Consider the following 16,307-nt stretch of genomic DNA (forward strand, 5'->3'; position numbering starts at 1 on the left):
AAGTTGGCCGTCGCCCCTTTGCGTCCCCCTTGGTCGACGTGTGTATGTTGTGTGTATGTGTGTATGCGCGATGCTCCCGATAATGCCATGCAGAAACGAGAGAGCCGGCTCTATCAAGAATTCGCCGGGCGTTGCCAAGTTTACCGGTATTCTAATGCCGAGAGTTCCACGGCACCATTAATAAACAGTTTTGTACGAAAATAAATCGCTCGCTAGCAATAAGGCATCATCTAATAATCAGTTCAGTTTTTACAATTATTTATATTACTCCTTGGGAGTAAATAAAAATTCTCTGGGTGGTCCTGTTTTTGGTCGGCAATTAAACACACATTTTATTTTATTATTATTATTATTTTTTTCAATTCGTGTGAGCGACCCGCAAGCGAAGCCGGTCACGTGGCAGCGCCTTTGCCAAACCTGCCATTCAGTGAAAGTGTCAATAGTGTGCTTAAACTATTTGCACCGTTTCGATGTTAACTACGCAAACTATGTGTGTGTGTATTTGTTGTGTCAAAAGTGGCATTAAAAAATGCTTAATGCCACCTTTGACAGGTTTTCGAACCGAACCGAAAATTTTGAAATATTTTCATCTGACGTCGGCCACTTGGTCGGGCCGTCTCCCTCCGTGCTCCAACTCTCTCGCTCCCGCACACCCACCGTTTTCATTCATTATTTCCGATAGTGTATCAGCGCCGTGCTCCCGAAGTGACTGACACAGTAGGTGCACGATAGAACCGTCGGACACACACATCCCTCGATTTTGATTTAAAAGAAGGAGGAAGACGACGGACGACACCGGTGCACGAGTGTGTGCCTACCCTCTCGGTGTGAATTGCGTGCCGGCGTTGTTTTCCCAACTTGCAGCGGCTTCGATGCCGATCAATATCCGACCCGCGCTTCGGGGTGGGATTCCTCTCCCGTTCCAACTCCCGCCTGAACGTCCGTCGGATTCGCGTATAAGTGTGTCACGGACCTCGCGGATTTCGTCGCCCGTAATTGTATCGAACCCTCCGCCCAAGCCGGCAACAGCGCGCCTCTTCTAATTGCCCGCACGGACACCGGCGACGATCCGCAATAGGGGACGACAACACCCCCTTGCCTTCGCACACGCGAACCGAAGATCTAACGTAAATTCGGCGGCAACGTCGCGCGGACGCACTGACTTACTTTCGTTAAGGGACCTAGGTTTGCGTAACAGGGGGAACTATCACCCCTATCGGGTGCGCCGCAGGTAAATTAAAAATTTAACGAATTAAGAAATTAAGCGAAGCGAATTAGATTGTAGACGGGTTGCGGCAACGTCGCAGACCGACCGACCGACCGACCGACCGACAACTGTTGTGGGTGATCTTGTTTCACGTCCGAACCACCCGAACACGAAGACGGGAAGGAATTCGAACTGTTTCATGGGTTTTATGTCCGTTTTTCTGGTTGTCGTAATGAATTTAATTGGGCTTGGAAATTATGCAAAGACGTAAATCGTGAAAACTGGGTCAATGCAACGACTACGTTTCGTCGTTTCGTCGTTTCGTCGTTTCATCGTTTCCACGTTTCCATGTTTCGACGTTTCGACCTTTCGTATGCAACAGACCGACGTAGTAGAGAATTTTTGTGTTGACGAGGGGTGAAAATCAGGTAGAAAACAGGGAAATAAGGGGTTAAGATAAGATAAAAGTCGACAATCGAGATCCGTAAATCACTAAACGGAATAACACAATGGGTATTAAGTTGTTGTGCATTCATTCGGCTTTATCGGGACAGAATGCTACGAAACGGACACATTTCCTTTCGACAATGCGTCTCAGGTATTCTAAACGACCGAAACCAGATTGTGAACTGTGCGAACCGTGCAGTTTAGCTCGTCGAATTCATTCATTAATCTCATCCTGTGATACACTTTTAATTACACCTCCATCTCCAAATTTATATTACACATACAATTACGATAAATATGTATAATATTACAATAAAGTTGATAGTGAAAGGTGCATATGAAACAATACATGTTTGACAACACATTGACTGATTTGATTTATTAATAATTATATTGCTTTAGGTAGGAGAACTTGGCAACCGTGTTCTAAAATAAGTTCCAAGAAAACATCGAATGCCTTCTTTCAGGTATGCAGAAAGAAAAGTCTTGTCGGCTGCTGCATTTTAAATTCATCGGACAAATAGACAAATAGAAAAAATCGTGTTTATGTAACGTTATCGGAGAACACAAACAAGTTACCAGGTCCATGTAATTCGCCAAATTACTCAATATCGTATCATAACAATTCTGTTTTGAGGAAAGACTAATTCATATCATCAGTTGGCTGTTGCATAAAAACAGTGATTTTAGATGGAAATTCGGGTGAAATCGCTGTTACAACTGGAGCGCGAATACTCCATCATCATTCTATTTCAAAATTTAATCAAACTGGCAACAAACGAAAACGATTGCCGTTGTGTTTGTGTGACGGAAGGACACGTTTATTATCAAGTAATTTTAAAGGGAACTTCACATAACACACATTTAACGTCACGTCGTTACGTTTAATGTGTACATTGTAGATTGTTTCTTCTTTTTCTTGCTATCGTAAAACGTGTTTGTAAATATGCTATAAAAAAAACTTCAAGGTCGTTTGATACAATTATCGTAATGTTTTTCATCAATAAAAAATTGTTGCAATACACAAAATATATGAAAAAAATACATTTTTTATAATAGTTTCATTCATTAACTTTTTTTTCATTGATTTTCAATGGCAGATAACAATTGTTTTAAGTTATTTATAAAAAATTATACGTAGTTATAAAACAATCTTTTGCTATCTTTTGCACTAATTATGCTGTAACAATATTTTATGGCATCAATTTTCCTTAAGGTAAGTATATGGGAATAAGCTTGACAACTGTGCAATTAATACAACTACTACCGAATGTCATCCAAACATATTCATTAGATTAGATTACATAGTAAATTATTATTTTACTTATTGTGTTCCTTATCAAATTGATCGACATTGCAAACATTGCAAACATTGAACCAGAAACTAGACCGAATACTGACCAAATTTATAGTGTAGGTTAATCGTAAAACAGGAAAATCATTGTTTACATGTGTTTTTTTTATGAAACGTGCAACGTGCAACGTACATTGTGCAATATGCAATGCACTCATTGCAGGTGCGAATGAATCGTTTCTTTCGCCTTGCGGAAGCAAGGAATAGTGCGTACGCACAAAACTCAGTTCAATTCAGTTCTCGAACTCGTTTCGACAACAAATCAGCTGCACTTTTGCCTCGTACTGTACCACTCCTGTCACCGGCCACGTTGCCGGACTGCACCGTTCAATGTCACATATTAAATCCAAGTCGGGAGACAAAATTGTCGTTTCAATTATTACTACTACTTCTCTAGTTCGAACAGATGTTTGAGACGTGTTTGAACTTGCGACAATTCGGACGTTTTCCGGTGGAGCGTGCATATTGTCGCCGGCTTCGAGTCGGTGGTGGATTTTTTTAGAAAACGCGTTGACATAGAGAGAAGGTCGTCGTACAGAGAGAATACAGGTCCGACGACTTAGAAAACGCACACACACGCGATCTAGATATTCACGGAGGAGAAACGGGAGACCGTTACCTGCGCGAGCCGGCAACGTCGCGCTGCCGAACCAACTATGCGTTCGTTCACACGAGATCGAAACACCCGCAATGTTACCGAAGGTTTTCACTATTTTCTATTGCGTTTTCCTTCGGAAAACAACTAACGCAGTTACTTGGGAGCATACCGAACAAAATATGTTTGTTTGGGATGCCGGGCCAAGTTGCAGCTGGGGCAAGACGGATGTAAATAGGAATTTTCTTATCGGTCATCGGGTTGCGATCGTAAACACTTGTGCGAACACCTTAATTGAATCGAGATTAAATTGCACCGAGTTGCGATTGAGGTGATTGACAATTGAGGCGGGAGGGATTCATAAAACGTAAACAGTAGTTCAAATGCGTTCACGTAACAAAAAGAGAATAATGCGTCGAAAGGATTGTGACACAGTTCCCGGGTTTGATAAGTGGATTGCGGACTAACTAAAAAAACGGTGACTTACCAAAGCGAAGAAGTTAGTGTGGCAATCTTCTAAACTGGCTCCGTTAGTTTGAAAATTTGGGTGCGTCATGGCTGATCCATTATAAATGATTTCGGTTCACAACACTGAAAACCATGCACTGCACGTCACACCGCGTACGCGCGGAACGCATATACCGAAAACTCGCACCGTTTCAACAGCAACTGTAAAATGGCGGATAGGAAACAACAAGCCACACTAATTCAGCGCTTCCAATCGGGTGAAAACCAAGACTACACTTCGACATTTCACAGTTTCGCAGTATCCGTCAAGCAGAGACGTGCGCGCCGTGCGGTTGCGCGCGTTCGTGAACGCCGACCGCTAGACGTGTGTCGGTGATAGGCGCGCGCACTCCCTCAGTCTACAACCATGGCGGCGTTCGTGAGGCATGGCGGATTCAAAACAGGCCAATTTCTAACCCGAAAAAACGTAAATATTACTAATTAAATACACAACACACCGACCCAGTCCGACACTGTGTCCCACAACGTTCCAAATCAACCCGGACAAACGGCAGAACGTCCTTTAACAACAATACAATCACTGAGTGAACGCACTGGTTTTATCCGAGCGAATTTTCAGGTCCGTTTCTACGCGACGAAGGCGGAGAAGAGGAAGGGCATCGACAGGAAAACGGGCCCGAGAATGGAATCGGCAATGGAGTCTCTGGCTGCGAAAGGGTGTGTACCTCGCCTAAAGTTCACATTGAACAACTGCGTCTTGCAAGGGGAGCCATCCTTGGTCTGTCTGTCGTGTTTGGGTGGCGGGCCGCGAGGTCGCGCCACCGTACGGAGTCAATAAATCGGATGCTGCGCGTGAATTACGAAAATCGAACGGGCCGCATGCATGCAATCATGTTCACACTTTCGCACCTATTTTCGAATTCTGACGCACCACGCACTACGCACCACGCACCGATCTCTATAACTTACTATGTCAAAATTCTTGATTTTCTTGCCTTTACTGAAACCTGATTTTTACCTGTACCTTACACCTCATCTAGGTAACAGGTAAAAATATGCAAATCCTTCTCCTAAAATTTTATCCTATGAAAATATCCTCAATTTATATATATATATATATATAAATAAATATCTGTTTTATGTTCTAGATTTTTGCGTAGCCAAAATGAATACAATCCCCCGCAAGATTTGAACAATAAACTGGAAACGATTTTCACCACTATCATCGGTACTACAAAACCCGAAACAAAAATCACAGACTTGAACAAACGATTTCAATTATTCGCCGCGTGTTTCGACCAATTCCGACACAGCATTCCCAACTCGCAACTGCACTGTATTGAAACTCTAAAAGACGTCGCCGAGTTTTATGCTACCGCTATTGATGTTAGGACACCTCTGGATAAAATGAGGACGATGCATTTACCGGAAAATCTTCACGTGCAGTTCGAATATCACCGATTCCATCCAGGTGAAAATTATTATATTATTATAATCATTATATTATTATAATTAATTTTTTTCAGACACGGATACGAAATTTAAGGGACAAACAGCCTTCCCAAAGAGCTCAACAATTGTTACGGGGTTGAAATACAAGAACAAATATCCTGGACACATTCAAGAGGGATCAATTCCTGATATCTAATATTTGTTAGTTGACTGTTTGATAAATATTCGTTTTTTACAAAATCTTGGTTTTATTTGTACAATTAAAATATATGACAACCTATTATAAAGTAAAACATCCTTATCAGTTTAGTAAAATGTTTTAATTATTTAGATAATACTTGTATGTTGATTGTGGCAAAAGGTACAAAAATAAAGTTAATCTAAATACACTAATAAGTAAAATTACAGTTTTATTGCATTGTAGTCGATAATTCAACGAGATATTAAAATGTTGGTCATTAAAAAATTCACAAATTATTATACAAATAACAAAATTTATATAATTAACTAGATTCGCAAATACATGATTGAAAATGTTCAGTCAATAAATACCTAAGATTAAAATTCGCTATTAAGTCTAAAAAGATATTAAATTATCAGTTGCCATCCTTTGTTGGTGTTTCCAAATATTGAAATCTTTCAGAATAGGTCTTCCATACCAATTATGTAACTCTTTAAAGGAAATACTTGTCTTGGAGTCGACTATTCTACAATCTTCAATTCGTCCTATAAAAGAGAAAATAAATTATTAAAAAAACAAAGATAAACAAACTTCGTTTACCTGAATTTGATCTGACGCTCTGTGATCTTTGATGTGGGCTGTTATCAGGTCTGTTGAAAGGATTATGCCTTCTTGGTGGAGGAATTGGAGAATTCACGGCTTGCGCTAGCGGTAACGGTGTTTCTGTAACGTAAAATTTACTTAAACCTATTTCATAACTCTCAACTGACACTTCCATTGTTGTTTGCCTAAATTTTATTTCATGCCAGGGTTTATCATTCTTATCTAAAACCAGTGATACTAACTGTTTTGTTATTTGACTACGTTTTATAGATGACAGATCATTATGGTCATGATTTTCTTATAATCAATTATGTCATAAAACAAATTCATTTGTCTAGTAAACTTGAATAAATATTTCACTTCACATATTTGTACAGAATATTATTTTTATTTACTTCCATTATCTCTTGTCACAGATAATTTTTGGCTACTATGACGACAAGATGAAATAATTTAATAATAATATTGATAATTATACATAAAACATTTTGAGTCATTTTCAAAAGAAACAAATAATTTCAATCTGTAAATACTTGAAAATGTGCCAAACTTAAAAATCTATTTTAAGCAATTTTCCAATCTTCTACTAACCATTGTTTCTTTTCAATATTTTATGATAAAATTGGGAAATTTATAAGTAGAATGATAAAATTGATTTACCTTCAATATCATCTAGTTGCCTCTGTAATTCAGCTACCATAAGTTTCATATAATCATAGCCAGCACATGCCAAAGCCTTCATCCACTGTTCCATTGATTCCTGGGATTCAGCAGCCAGAATGTAACTTCTATTATTCGTACCATGAAAATCAATTTTAAAACTGAACTGCTCCTCATCTTCAGCCAATTCTAAACATGTAAATAAAAATTAATGTGTTTGTACTTCGATCTTTTAAGTAACATACCTATAGTGCAACCCTCAAGAATTATTACGCCCAATGGCTCCTTATCGCCCTTTTTCTCGAAATAGAACAGCAGATTGCCCTTCAACACAAAATATCGGCGTTGGAAATTCTTATTCACTTCCCCCCTTTTTGATAAATAACCGTCCTTGTCAACAGGCGTCGCCGAAACAGCGAATGCACTTAGATTTTTCTCGTTTATTTTCATATTTGTATCAATGTCACTCTTTTCATCCGTCAAATTAATAAATTGTAGAAACTTGCGAGGTTTCTCTAATTAGAGTTATCTGAAATTTGTAACAACGTACAATAACTTGATCACAGATGGAGGCAGTTTTATTATATTTTTAAATTTTTCGACTAGAAGAATTTTACTAAAAATTCACAAACTAAATTAGAAATCTACTTTACCTTCAAAGATTGATTAATCTTTCTTTAATATTTATTAAAATGAAACACAACAACAAAAAGTATTTATAAACAATATTTTTTACAATAACACCTATTGCTCAATAATGTTTAATAATATTACTAACTTCATCGATCCTTGTATGCAACCAAGTCTCATAACCTAACTGTTCTCATAATGGTTTAACACATTATTATGTGGTATAATAATCGTTTAGTAGGTAAAAAAATTTACAAACAGTTCGCATAATTATGTCAGAAAATAATTTCAATCAAAAGAAACAATATGAAAACCAAAGTTCAACCTCTCAGTATCCGAGTCGCTTCACTGAGAGAATTCTAGGAAAAACTCATCGCGGCTCGTACAAGAAAAACAAGCAAAACAGGAACAAACATGGTGAAGTTTCAGGAAGCACTGAAAACAGAATACAAAGACCACCCGGCTTAAAAGGAAAGGAGATTGGGTTGTTTTATAAAAATTTAATGCACAAAACTGATGAGCAGAAAGCTAAAATGATGAAAAATCGAACTGTAAGGTTATTTTCTTTTGTATAATATAATATTATTTTGTTCTTATTTTAGTTTGGAGAAATTCTATTGTCTGACATTAGAAAAGAACAAATTCAAAGTATTTTAAGCTGTAACACTTACAAGAATATTGATGTGGATACTGTTAATTATTCTCATATGAAAGACACTCAGTTTAAACATGAATTTGTTAAAACCATTAGGGGCAACATAAGTGATAATTTAAAACCACCAGTAAATATTGAGAGTATGCCAGAAATTGATGAAGAACTTTATAATCAACACAGAGCTAAATTGAATCAACCTAAATTTATTAATATGTTAAATATTCGTAAAAGGTTACCATCGTATGACAAAAAAGAAGAACTATTGAAAATAATTGATGAAAATCAAGTTGTTCTAATAAGGTAAATATGGAAATTATATTTTATTTATCTGTTTTTAACTAGAAATTTTTAGTGGTGAAACTGGATGTGGAAAAACAACACAGGTTGCACAGTTCATTTTAGATGATTACATTGAAAGAAAGCGCGGATCACTATGTAAAATTATATGTACACAACCAAGAAGAATTAGTGCAATTTCCGTTGCCGAAAGAGTTGCTGAAGAACGGGTCGAAAATCTGGGACAAAGTGTTGGTTATCACATCAGATTGGAGAAGTATGTTTATGAATAATTAAATAAAGTTAAAATAATAATTACTGCTTGCAGTTAAAGCACTTTGCCTGGTGCTTGTTCTTGTTTAATAGTAATAATGATAATGTAATACCTTATTTAATTGTTTTCTCTTCAGAGTTCATCCAAGAGAAAGAGGCTCTATCTGTTACTGCACAACTGGAGTAATTTTACGTATAATGCAGTCAGATCCGTGTTTAACTGGAGTTTCACACTTGATTCTCGATGAAATACATGAACGGGACGTCCTTTCAGACTTTATTCTGACCATCCTAAAGAGAGTAATCGCCGTTCGAAAAGACCTCAAGTTAATTCTGATGAGTGCCACCTTAAACGCAGAATCTTTCTGTAAATACTACAATGATTGTCCCCACATAAACATACCAGGATTTACGTATCCAGTTGAAGAGTATTATTTAGAAGATGTGATTGAGATGACACAATTTACTTATAACGATGAGAGGAGGAGAGGAGCTGAAAGAAAGTGGCGTAACAAAAAAACATATATTGGTGGTGATATTGATAAGTATGTTGATAGTTTAGAGCGCGAGAGAAAATATAGTAAGCACACTTGCAACATGCTCAGATTGTCAGAGAGTGAAGAATTTAATGTTGATTTAATCTACTTTTTGCTTTTAGAAATTTGTAAAAAGGTAATAATAGGAATAATAAAACAGAACATATCTATCTCATTATTTTTAGGGTGACAAAGAAGGTGCAATTCTCGTGTTTGTCACAGGTTTCATGGAGATCTCGTCGTTAAACACGCGCCTTGAAAAGTCGACAATGTTTCCGTCAAATAAATATTTAATATTTCCATTACATTCCTTAATGCCTTCAATTGACCAAAAAAGGATTTTTCAGCCTGCCCCACCAGGCGTTAGAAAAATAATTTTATCTACGAACATTGCTGAAACGTCTATTACAATCGATGACGTGGTTTATGTAATCGATTGCGGAAAGATAAAGATGTCGAATTACGACACAACGAACAACTCGCAAACATTAGTACCGGAATGGGTCTCTTTGGCGAATGCGAGTCAGAGAAAAGGCCGTGCCGGTAGAGTACGACCTGGAATTTGTTACCATTTGTTCACGAGAGAGCGCGAAAAACATTTGCAGCCTTTCCAAAAGCCGGAAATCTTGCGTAAACGTCTCGAGGATGTTATATTAACTGCTAAGATGTTACAATTGGGCAAAATCAGAGAGTTCCTGCCACATCTCTTGGATCCTCCAGAGGACTCCACTGTCAATCACTCTCTTGAACTTTTGGAAAAACTTAACGCATTGGATGAGAACGAAAATTTAACTCCTTTAGGTTATCATTTGGCGAAATTACCGATGGGACCGCAAACTGGAAAAATGATATTGTTCGGGGCGATTTTTAGTTGCCTTGATCCTATATTATCGGTCGCCACAGCCCTCGATTACAAAGACGCGTTTCAGTTACCTTTAGGGAAAGAACAGGAAGCGGACAGGAAAAGACGCGAACTGGTATGTAAAAATGTTCTCATTTACCTTTTCCGTCTCATCGTATCACAACATCAATGTATTACGATATTTTAAGGCTATGGGTTGGAACAGTGATCATCTGTTGCAACACATCGTCTTGGATCGATTCGAAAAGTCTCCGAACCCACGACAATTTTGCTGGAATTATTTTCTTAGTTACCCAATTCTCAAACAACAACAAGACATGAAGCGACAATTTATGGGTTATTTACACGACATGAATTTTGTCTCCAGTATGAATCCCAAAAGTCCGGAACTTAATGTTAACTCAGAAAACTTAAGTTTGATAAAAGCTGTGGTATGCGCTGGACTCTATCCCAACGTAGCGGTTTATCATAGGTAAAAATATAGTTAGTTGACAGTTGAATGTTAAACTTAAAATATTTTGAATTATTTTTGAAGGAAAAAAAAGCGTGGCGCCACTGTTAAAGGCGGAAAATTGACTGATCTGGAGATGCGAAAGTTAGATTTTCATCCGAAATCCGTACTTTCGAAAGTTTCGAACCCCGAATCCCTCCTCTTCGTCTACTATCTCAAACAACGTTCTTGTTGCAATTACATCCACGATGCCACGATGATTTCGCCTTTACCTTTAGTTTTCGTTGGGGACAAACTGACACAGTTAAAGAACGAAAAGGGACAACCTGTGTTGATGATTTGCGATAAGTTGACCTTTAAATGTTCGGAAAGTACTGCCGAATTGATTAAGGATCTTAGACAGAAACTTGATTGGTTTTTGGAGTATAAAATATCACATCCTGGCTACATTAACTGGAGAGAGGACACTTACGAAATTAATCTTCTTAGGTAACGATTTTATATGCATTCTTATATCCAGTTTTGTTTTAAAATGGTTCTTGTTTTTGTCGTAGAGCAATAATGGAACTTATTACTTGCGAGGATTTGGGTGATTATGACTCCGATTGTTTGGAAGATCTGTTGAATTAGAATTATAATATAATATTTTTAATAAATGATTTCCTTTCAATTGATTTCCTTTTTGTCTTATACACATATATGTGGCGCATCCACCATCTTTAATGTTTTGAAAGAATTGAAAATTTGATATGCTTAATTAACAGTCACTTAATTTATAGGAGAGCAATTAAATTTTTCTTTTTGTGCAATATACCAATTTAACGAATTTCAAATAGATATTGGATATATTAGACACCAACAAACACATCAAAATTGAGAACGTTTGTCAGTCGTGATTGCTGCAGATTCGAAAGATCTAGATGATAAACCGAGTGCATTGTAACGCAGTCCAGGCATTATTTAAATAATAGACTATATGCACCAGTGAAAGCAACAAGAACAAATTAAATAACTAGTTGAATCATTTAATCAGAGTCAAGTGTAAATGGCTAGTTTACAATCGCCGCATTAGTTGCAATCGCCTGGATTGAATTCAATACGGCAGGAAACCCGATGTTGAAACATTGCGAAAATTCGATTGCCACATTTCGCCAATCAAGTCGGCTATTTTGTCTTGATTTTTGTTTATCACCAATATCGCCAATTAATCATCGTCAAACGGTTCGTCCTTGATAGCAACGTTATCGTGCATTAAACTCAGTTTCAAGGGCCTCCCGAAATGCGAAATCATAATAAGATAATTCCTCGACTGTTTTGGAAATTTAATAACTGTTTAAATAGCACTTAAAAAATTAGTTGCGACCTTGGCTCCAGATTTCGCCGGTCAATGAACTTGAAATTGAATTTCATCTAATCTATTCAACTTTATAGTAGAGATAATGTAATATAAGAAATTCTAGAAAACACATAATTTTGTAAAGTCACTAATAAAATATTAATTTTAGTTTAAACAATTAGAATAATATAAAAGATACGTTAAAAAAGTATAAGATAAAATAAGCTATGACTTCATTATCCGTCAATTAGTTAGTTAGTGGTTAATTTTTCTATACTTAAAACTATAAAATTTATAATTTAATAAAACTTAATCTGTTAGAAGCTATTAATTTTAAACGGTGTTTAAAGCCGTCATGATCCCCAGTATTACATTGTTCTTAAATCGTCTGTAATTGTTAAATTATCTATATTTTCCAAGATGACACGCCACTTCGGTTAAGATCGCATTTATCAGCTCGCACACATTATACGTAACCGTCATATAATCGTCGACAAATAAAAATTAATAATTTCGGCGACAATCTCTGAATCCACCGCATTTATATAATTCCAACGTGTTTAATTCGGGCCTGCCAAAATTTGTTTACTTTCGTCCGTTGAACTCGCGCAGTGCTCTTTCTAATTTTATCCTGGCCATTGCGTAAAAACAATATTTCAATTAATTTGTATTTGCATGGGATCGGGAACGGAACGGACAAGAAATAAACAAATAAATCTATTTGGCGCTATCAATGTGCTCTGGTCGCAGGATTCTATTGTTGGACCCACAAATCATCCGGCGATATATTAATTGTCCAATCACGAAAAAACAATTGACCATTTAATCATTCTCTATATCGCTTCATTATTCAGTTAGGTAACGGGTACATTGACTCACAAACACGAGATAAGGATAATTAATATAAATAATTAAGCGACTGTGCTTGTATCGAACTAGAAAGCGTACCACTTTTATAGGTATTATTATTAGGGATGTAAAATTTCCAAGGGATTCTTATTGACAAATAACAGATCAACGAACGATCAAATTGGTTCATTGTTGTTTTCAATCATTTGTATAATTGTATTTTGTATTTTTCGTCCGATTTTGACAAACATACATATGTATTAGACAAAATGTCATGCTTTTCTGGAACAAAACTAACACTTACGGAACAACCGTTCAAAACATGGAATTTGTTTCATGATAAGCAAACATTATTTTTAATCTGCTACATATGCGACATCCAGCATTCCGCAAGAACCATCCAAGAGTTGCGTGCCCGTCTCCAAGAAATTTAGAGCAATTTTACTTCGGATGATTGTCAAACATTAGTTGATATAGTATCATATGTCGAGACGTATCCAGGCGGTAATAAGTCGAAAAGGTGTTGTAACTTAGTGGTAATTTAATTTTCATTCATTTTCTGTTTATAAACAATATTAGGGATTTTTTAACATTTTTCTTTATTTGTTACTTAAAAATATAAATTAATAGGCCAAAAGTATTCCATTATAGTAATAACACTTCAATTATATTGATAATCGTAATATTCAAATTTTATTTGGTCTGGACTAATTTGCTCATATGATTCATTAATTCATTCATTACCATGAACTTACGAAAATGATGTGATAAATGAATTAAATTGGACGGTGGATTGTTGAGAGATTGTATAAGTATAATATTTCAATATTGTTGAAAAACAATATTGAAATTATTGATATTTTTTACAGTTTATCCTACTTGACTAATAAATAAATTCATAGAATATAATTTTTAATTTTTCCACTTCAGTGGGTGCTTAATCCGATGGTATAGTTAGAGTTGCCATAAAAAATTGTATTTCATGCCTAAAAAATAATTCTGTAGGTTTTGGTTCGGACGAGGAATACAAATTTTGTAAGGGTCTCGCGCCTTCGAACGGGACACACTGTATTTAAATAATTACAGATTTTCTAAATACGGTTCTGTACATTTTTCTAATTTTTTATAAAGAGAAAACAGGTTTAAAAAAGCCATTATAAATTACCATTAGAAAACAAATAAAGGTGATTTGTATTACCTGGAAATGAAGCTGACAGTTCAATCGACCGGGATTTCGATTTCTTAGCTTTATTTGTCATTTAAATGGACAAATCTAATTTAAATAGATAAAAATGGTCTGTCTATTTTATAGAGATGATACATGTATGTTTCACTAGACTCATAAACTTTTAAATTTGTTCTCGGATTGGCGCTTAACTTTGTACTGAATGAATCTAATTGCCAATTTTACAGTTAAAGATGATACAAATATCCTTTGAGTTTGTTCTCATATTGGCGCCCAATTTTGCAATCCTTTAAAGAGTTATGTTTGTTGGCGCGTAACATTTTAACATTTAACGTAACGTTTATGAAGTTCTAAAATATTGTGAAAATAAAGTCGATTTGTATTGCCTGGAAATGGCAGTTCAATATACTGAAATTTTGATCTAATTTGTTTGAGTGTCGTTTAAATTCATTCGTCCTTATTTAAGTAGATAAAATTGAACAATTTTTTAATTTAAGATGAAATATTTATGTTTTTGTAGATTTAACGGATAAAGACCAGATTATTAGTTTTCTAAAGTTTTGTCACCCAACATTTTGATAAAATTTGTTTGATTGACTAAATTGAAAATTAATTTATTATAATATTTTGACAACAAACTCGATTTGTATTACCTGGAAATCAAGATAGCAGTTCAATCGAACAAGATATTGAATTTATTCGGGATAAATTGGTGCATTTGATTGGAATGGATAAAAATAGTTCATTGTGTGTGTTCATCTTTTGAATTTGTTGTTGTATGTTTAGAGGTGTCCAATATTTTAATCTTGTAAAGTGTTGATTCATTGGATAAATGACCAACCATATATACATTTATAATATTATAGTTTGCTATGATACATGTACATGTACGTAGCCTTTGAGGTGAATACATTGATGACTAAAATCTCATTCGAGAGATGGGGAAAATAAAATAGTTTTATTATACCTGAAAATAAATATGAGAGTTCATTCTATTAGAATTTTTATTTTATCGGTTTGTGTGTCATATGAATGGATGAATCGGATTTAAATGGATAAAATAACAATTTTATGATTAATAATGACTCAACAAACTATATATTGGCTTCGTTCTCAGATTACCGCCCCTATATAAGACTAATATGTTATGTCGATTGATTGAATCAATTTGATTTTAACGATTGTTCACCTTCAATAAACTATTTTATAGTTCAAAAAAATGATGTACAGTTTAAGATGACATGTATACTGTGAGTTTGTTTATTGCTTTGGCGCCCAACTTTTTAATCCTTTCAAGTATTTGTTGTTTGATGGCACTCAATATTTTAACAAATTTTGTTTTGTTGAGTAAATTGAAGAGTAAGTTGTAAGTTCTCGTTTTTTCTTTCGCGTTTGAAAAATAAAATTGATTTTTATTGGAATTTTGATTTGATTGGTTTGTGTGTCGTTTAAACGAGTGAGTGTCCTCAGGATGTCGACTGAGAAAAAGTTACATATATTGTTGAAAAACAATATTGAAATTATTGATATTTTTTACAGTTTATCCTACTTGACTAATAAATAAATTCATAGAATATAATTTTTAATTTTTCCACTTCAGTGGGTGCTTAATCCGATGGTATAGTTAGAGTTGCCATAAAAAATTGTATTTCATGCCTAAAAAATAATTCTGTAGGTTTTGGTTCGGACGAGGAATACAAATTTTGTAAGGGTCTCGCGCCTTCGAACGGGACACACTGTATTTAAATAATTACAGATTTTCTAAATACGGTTCTGTACATTTTTCTAATTTTTTATAAAGAGAAAACAGGTTTAAAAAAGCCATTATAAATTACCATTAGAAAACAAATAAAGGTGATTTGTATTACCTGGAAATGAAGCTGACAGTTCAATCGACCGGGATTTCGATTTCTTAGCTTTATTTGTCATTTAAATGGACAAATCTAATTTAAATAGATAAAAATGGTCTGTCTATTTTATAGAGATGATACATGTATGTTTCACTAGACTCATAAACTTTTAAATTTGTTCTCGGATTGGCGCTTAACTTTGTACTGAATGAATCTAATTGCCAATTTTACAGTTAAAGATGATACAAATATCCTTTGAGTTTGTTCTCATATTGGCGCCCAATTTTGCAATCCTTTAAAGAGTTATGTTTGTTGGCGCGTAACATTTTAACATTTAACGTAACGTTTATGAAGTTCTAAAATATTGTGAAAATAAAGTCGATTTGTATTGCCTGGAAATGGCAGTTCAATATACTGAAATTTTGATCTAATTTGT

At 35.2% G+C, this 16,307-nt stretch overlaps 4 protein-coding genes across 7 annotated transcripts in view; 2 read left to right on the forward strand and 2 right to left on the reverse strand.

The window, feature by feature from the left end:
- LOC109598670 (mediator of RNA polymerase II transcription subunit 13) overlaps positions 1–4,216 on the reverse strand; it is a 31,608-nt gene extending 27,392 nt beyond the window's left edge. For all 4 annotated transcript variants that reach the window (XM_049961068.1, XM_049961067.1, XM_020014575.2 and 1 more), the window contains exon 1: positions 4,091–4,216. In XM_049961068.1, the coding sequence (XP_049817025.1) occupies positions 4,091–4,159 (69 nt within the window). In that variant the 5' untranslated portion in view covers positions 4,160–4,216. The remainder of the gene's footprint in view (positions 1–4,090) is intronic.
- A 181-nt stretch (positions 4,217–4,397) lies between these two features.
- Positions 4,398–5,763, forward strand: LOC109598671 (39S ribosomal protein L50, mitochondrial). Its single transcript, XM_020014577.2, has 4 exons — positions 4,398–4,537; positions 4,691–4,788; positions 5,220–5,542; positions 5,598–5,763. The coding sequence occupies exons 1-4, from the start codon at positions 4,478–4,480 to the stop codon at positions 5,717–5,719; spliced, it is 603 nt and encodes a 200-aa protein (XP_019870136.1). The 5' UTR covers positions 4,398–4,477; the 3' UTR covers positions 5,720–5,763.
- Positions 5,764–5,858: 95 nt separating this feature from the next.
- LOC109598672 (sesquipedalian-1) lies at positions 5,859–7,473 on the reverse strand. The gene is made up of 4 exons (XM_020014578.2): positions 7,213–7,473; positions 6,968–7,156; positions 6,305–6,427; positions 5,859–6,249 (listed from the first exon to the last, which is right to left on the reverse strand). Exons 1-4 carry the CDS (start codon positions 7,415–7,417, stop codon positions 6,101–6,103), a joined length of 666 nt encoding a protein of 221 aa, XP_019870137.1. The 5' UTR covers positions 7,418–7,473; the 3' UTR covers positions 5,859–6,100.
- Positions 7,474–7,673: 200 nt separating this feature from the next.
- LOC109598673 (ATP-dependent DNA/RNA helicase DHX36) lies at positions 7,674–11,291 on the forward strand. Its single transcript, XM_020014579.2, has 8 exons — positions 7,674–8,148; positions 8,200–8,552; positions 8,605–8,805; positions 8,939–9,473; positions 9,523–10,314; positions 10,388–10,671; positions 10,735–11,139; positions 11,205–11,291. Exons 1-8 carry the CDS (start codon positions 7,870–7,872, stop codon positions 11,278–11,280), a joined length of 2,925 nt encoding a protein of 974 aa, XP_019870138.1. The 5' UTR covers positions 7,674–7,869; the 3' UTR covers positions 11,281–11,291.
- The last annotated feature ends 5,016 nt before the right edge of the window (positions 11,292–16,307 follow it).

Source organism: Aethina tumida, chromosome 1 (genome assembly GCF_024364675.1).
Source record: "Aethina tumida isolate Nest 87 chromosome 1, icAetTumi1.1, whole genome shotgun sequence".
NCBI classification, from domain to species: domain Eukaryota; kingdom Metazoa; phylum Arthropoda; class Insecta; order Coleoptera; family Nitidulidae; genus Aethina; species Aethina tumida.